The sequence below is a fragment of the Emiliania huxleyi genome, assembly GCF_000372725.1.
Source record: "Emiliania huxleyi CCMP1516 unplaced genomic scaffold EMIHUscaffold_68, whole genome shotgun sequence".
NCBI lineage: Eukaryota > Haptophyta > Isochrysidales > Noelaerhabdaceae > Emiliania > Emiliania huxleyi.
In genome coordinates, this window is record NW_005196900.1 from 512,350 (window position 1) to 517,402 (window position 5,053).

The following is a 5,053-nucleotide window of genomic DNA, read 5'->3' on the forward strand; positions in this document are numbered from 1 at the left end:
TCGCCCTCGCGATCCGCGGCCGTTCTCGCGTCCCGGCGCTCCGCCCCGCGCCCGCAGGCGCCGCCGCCGCCCGCCGCCAAACCGCGGGAGGGCCTTGCGGCAAGCAGGCCGCTCCCGAGCAGCATGGAGGGCGCCGGCAGCGCGTCGGGCCGCGGCGCGTGCCGGCGGCCCGCGTGCGGGGCCGCGTGCGCGGCGCCCAGATCGGAGCTCGGCGTCTCGCTCTCCGCAGCCGCAGCTGCGACTGGCTGAGCGCCGGCTCGGGCGGCGCCGGGGCTTTCGAGCGTGGCGAGGAGCGCGGAGACGGAGGAACGACAGAGCTCCGCCTGGGAGAGCTGGCGCTCGGAGAGCGCGCCCGCGTCGACCAGGATGCTCATCAGCGCCTGCGCCGAGCGCAGCTCGCCCTCGGCCGCTGCCGGCTCGATCGAGCGCTGAACGGAGCCCCAGAGGCGCCACGCGCGGCCAAAGAGCTCGGCCGGGTCCGACGTGCCCGCGAGCTGGAGCAGCTCGCCAAAGGACGTCATCGGCACGCCCAAACAACACGCCCAACAGAGAATTTTACTAGCGGGAGCATTTTACAACAAAACTCCCTCGCACAAGCTCTTGGTGTCCAGTCCGAGCCTGGCTGTTCTTCACCTTTCTACCTACCTACCTACAGAGAAAGAAACTGTCTTATTCACAGGGCAGCTGTGATCTGTGATCTGTGAGGGTCCGCCCGCAGGCGCATTTTGTATACCGAGGCGGTGCCCGGTGCCGAACCTGTCGGACCTTAAGACAGCGTTGTAGATCCCTGGGCGAGGGTGGTGGAGAGGTTAGGCTGAATAAGGTTTGTTTGTTTGCCTCTCGCACCCCGTCTCATCTCCTCCCTGTTTTCTCTACAGCATTTCCTCTATTTTCCCGGCGGTCTCAGCCCTACTCGAGTACCTGGCCATTCTAGATTATAGAATGGCATCCTTACATCTAGAATGGCGTCTCGCGCGCGCTCACCCGGCCGTCTCGCAGCCCCAGCGGCCGGGGGGCGCTTGCCGGGGTTGGGGCTGGTCACACACAGGCGCCACTTTAACGCGACGAGCCAGAGGAGTCACACAGGAGAGCCCCCCACATTCATGCCACATTTTCAGCAGCAGACGGGCCGCGGTGAGGGCCCATTCTGTATCGAAGAATGGGGTCCGCCGCCGTCCCCCACGGCCTTCTCACGCCCCCAGCGGCAGCGTGCCGCTCGGCCAGACTGGTGGGGCTCGCGCACAAGCCCCAGTTCAACACAGAGAGCCCAACAGTCCGCAAATGAGAGTCCTCCCCCCGCCCCCAAACCAGAGCAGACGCCGGGGGGTGCGCCACGTATGGCAAAAGCAAACGCACGACGGCCGCCGGCGGCCGTTGAGCGCTGCCGCCGTTCGAGCCTTGGATGTCAGTCCGTCGCCGCCTGTGGCGAGGGCAGTGGAGGTGTGAGATTTGTGCTCGCAAGTGGTGGGCGGGCGAAAGGGTCGGGCGGCGAAAGAGAGCAGACAGCAGACAGCGCGAAATGCGGACTACTCGTGTCACATCTACTCCTCGTGTCACCTAGTCATGGTCGTCGCTTCCCTGGCCGGTCTCCGAGTCCTGCTCCTCGCCCGAGTCCTCGTCCAAGTTCGAGTAGTCTTCCTCCTCTTCGTCCTCTTCGTCGATCTCGTCGAGCCGGCTCCTGGCCCGACGCCCGTGACGCTGGGGCCGACTTGCTACGCGCGCTGCGACCCGGACCGCCACCTCTGCTGCCGCCTGTGCTACCCGTAGTCCTTGCCGGCGAGCGAGTGCCTTTTGCGGGGCTGTCGCCAGAGCGGGTGTCGCCACCGCCGTCTTCTGATCTGTTTTGTGGTCTGCGGACTGCGCGCTGCGCTGCGCTGCGCGTCTCGAGGCGCGCCGCAACACAGCCCGTGTAAATGGGGTAATGGATAAACCAAGCATCCCCGATGGCCGGGGGGATGTCCCATGGCCCCGGGGTGGCCGTGGGCACGCAGGGGGCGCCGCTACGGGCCGCTGCGGCGCCCATTCTACTTCGAAGAATGCCATTCTTGAAACTAGAATCTAGGTCTGAGACCGCCGGGGAAACCATCAAATTTTTCGGGCTCTGAGCCGAGTCTGAGGCTGGTTTGGGCCCAAAATCAGCCAAATCGGCAAAATACCCGGTCGGTGGAGAGGGAGGGGGGTGGGGACGGCGGGGGCGGGGAGGGTGGTGGCGGGGAGGGCGGGGGTGGGGACGGAGGGGGTATTTTGCGGGTACCTGGAAGGGTAATACCCGGTATGTTGTGCCGGTTTCCTCGGTTTTGCCTCAGATTTTGCCCCAGACCAGCTCTCAGACTCACGGAAACTCGAGAGTTGCCAGAATGGAGCTCCAAACACTCTCTGTTTTCCCTGGAAATTTCCGGAAACGCAAAGTGCTGGGGACCTCGTCATTCAGGCGGCGGCGCAGAACGAGGCAGAGGAGAGCGACGCGACAGAGGAAGAAGCGACAAGAGAGAGAACGACGAGAGTGGGACGAGAGCGGCCGCACACTGCTCGGTACCCCCCCTGCACTTCTAAGCCCATCCCTGCTGCTAGGGGGGGGGGTCTGACCCCCCCAGCAGCAGAGCGCTGCTGCTGGGGGGGGGGGTCCCGACCCCCCCAACAACAAAGCGCTCTTGTTGGGGGGGGGGTCGCCCATGGGCTTATGTGTGCAGGGGGGGTACCGAGCAGTGTGCGGCCGCTCCGACCGCGAGGTGGCATGAAGGTTGCAGCGAGAATCGGCGAGGGACTGCGAAGAGAGATAGGAAGAGGCGGACGCCCAAGGGTGGGCGACGGCTAGCAACATACCTTTTATTTCTTTTTTGAGTCCTAGTCTGGACGATTTTTATCTCCCCGTAACTCCCTCTATCTCCGCGTATTCCATCTATCTCGCCGTATCTCGCCGCATTTGCCTCTATCTGTCTGCCCGTACTCGAGTATCTGCCTGCCCGTACGTATCTACTCGAGTACCCGTGACCCGTGAGTGAGAGAGATTTTGAAAACCAACAAGAAATCACGACTCACACAGTGATTTGGGCTCGGCAGCTTGTCAGGAGCCCTCCAGCCGAAGCTGGGGCCGGTCCCGTAGCCGAGTGCTGAGAGAAGCCCGCGTCGATGAGTTCGACGCGGTCGGGAGGCCTTGCGGAGAGAGACCAGCGAGTTGGCGATCGCTGTACTTCTCTCTTCCCGCGCGCGCGCGTGTGTGTGTGTGTGTGTGTGTGTGTGTGTGTGAGTGTGTGTGTGTGTGTGTGTGTGTGTGTGTGTGTGTGTGTGTGTGTGTGTGTGTGTGTGTGTGTGTGTGTGTGTGTGTGTGTGTGTGTGTGTGTGTGTGTGTGTGTGTGTGTGTGTGTGTGTGCGTGTGTGCGTGTGTGTGTGTGTGTGTGTGCGTGTGCGTGTGAGGTGTGTGTGCGCGCGCGAGAATTTATAGCTCTGCCGTTCATGGAGGCAACCGATGGCGATGCGAGTCACTCTGACGGCACACAACACCCTATAACTGCGTCATGACCAGCCTGCCATGCGTCGCCGGTGCCGCATTCGTCGCAGTGCTTCTGTAGCAGGCGGTGGACTGTCGGCTGCGAGGACGGTCGCATTTGCGCGAGGCGAGGCGAGCATTGCTGCGCGTTGCATGCGCCATGACTCGCGCCAGCGCGTGCGGGAGCTCCTGGCTGAGCGTTGAGTCCAGGCGAGTTGCGCTGTGGCCACTATCGCTACGCCGAGCCGAGCTGACGCGCCGAGGCGCCGGCCAGTCGCAGCCGTGAGGCATGCCACAGCAGCAGAGGCACCTGCCACCCATTGGGCGGGCAGACAGAAGGCCAGGGCAGCACTGGCAAGTGCAACGCGCCTCATGTCGGAGAGCGACCGTGCCTCGTTCGCCGCTTTTGATGATGATGTAGAGTTGACAGTTGTTGTAGAGATTTCACGTTGTAGAGCGCCTCTACATCGCTCTACAACGCAGGCGCAGCATCGTCACGCGCCGGATGTAGAGCTCTACAGCTCTACAGCGCTCTACACACTACAGCTCTACAGCTCTACAGCGCTCTACACTCTACATCCTCTACACCCTCCCTCAGGTGACGGATCCCTCTTTCGGGGCAGTCCGAGCTCAGACCTCAGTCCCGCTTCACCACTCAAGTGTGTCCGCTCGCCGCTCCTGCGCCTCGTCCCTCTGGCCGTCATCCATGGAGAAGAGCTCGCTCGGCACCAGCACCAGCCCCTCCCGGCTCACCCGCGCGACCGTCCACTGCCCCTCCAGCTCTGCCGGCCATGCGCGGCCTGGCTGCAGCTTCGCCCACGCCGCCGCCGTGAACGGACGGTTGATCAAGCCCTCGGCGCGGGCGGCGGCTGCCGCTCCGCGCAGCGGCAGCTCGGTCTGCGTCAGCAGCAGCAGCAGCGCGCCAGCTGTGCTGGGCAGCGCGTAGCCGAGGAGGAGGCCGTTGAGGAGCAGTTCCGACCCCGTCCTCGGGTTGTAGCAGTCCCACGCGCCGGCGCGGCGCTGCCGCGCGGCGGAGAGCCGCGCCGCTGCCAGCCACGCCTCGACGCACCGCCGCCGCACCGGCCGCCCTCCCTTGGACCGCGGTCTCGGCCGGGGCAGCAAGCGGGCGGCCGAGGGCGGCCAGGGGCGCCTCCTCCCTCGCGCGAGGAGGTGGCGGCGGAGCGAGGCGACGGCGCGGCGGGGGAAGCTCGGGCAGGCGCGGCCGAGGCGGGCGTCAAAGGCGCGCGGCGAGATCGCCTCTCGCCCCCCAAAGAGAGCCGTGGGGAGGGTGCGCGGCAGCGGCGCCGGGCCTCGCATGCCGTGGCGGCAGAGCGAGTCGCCGGCGAGGGCGGGTGCGGCGTCTCTTGGGGCGTGCCAGCGGCGCCTGACCGCGGCGAGAACCTCCTCCAGCCTGCCCCTCTCGCCGCGACGCGATAGGAGCGGCACCATCAGCGCCCGCCAACTGGCCTCGATGGAGTCGAGGTCAAAGGCGTCGCCCCACGTCAGGCCGCGCAGGCTGGCGCACACTGACCAATGCGCCCCGCCGCCGGTGGCCGCCCCGCCGCC

At 65.6% G+C, this 5,053-nt stretch overlaps 2 protein-coding genes across 2 annotated transcripts in view; both read right to left on the minus strand.

Moving 5' to 3' along the window:
* The window catches only part of EMIHUDRAFT_465345 (hypothetical protein), a gene marked incomplete at its 5' end in the record, with an annotated part of 2,077 nt that extends 1,553 nt beyond the window's left edge, over positions 1–524 (minus strand). The window contains one exon of the mRNA XM_005762443.1: positions 83–524. Coding sequence (XP_005762500.1) covers positions 83–521 — 439 coding nt within the window. The remainder of the gene's footprint in view (positions 1–82) is intronic.
* A 3,611-nt stretch (positions 525–4,135) lies between these two features.
* Positions 4,136–5,053, minus strand: part of EMIHUDRAFT_105464 (hypothetical protein) — a gene marked incomplete at both ends in the record, with an annotated part of 12,521 nt that continues 11,603 nt past the window's right edge. The window contains 2 exons of the mRNA XM_005762444.1: positions 4,136–4,579; positions 4,934–5,013. Of these exons, the coding sequence (XP_005762501.1) occupies positions 4,136–4,579; positions 4,934–5,013 (524 nt within the window). The remainder of the gene's footprint in view (positions 4,580–4,933; positions 5,014–5,053) is intronic.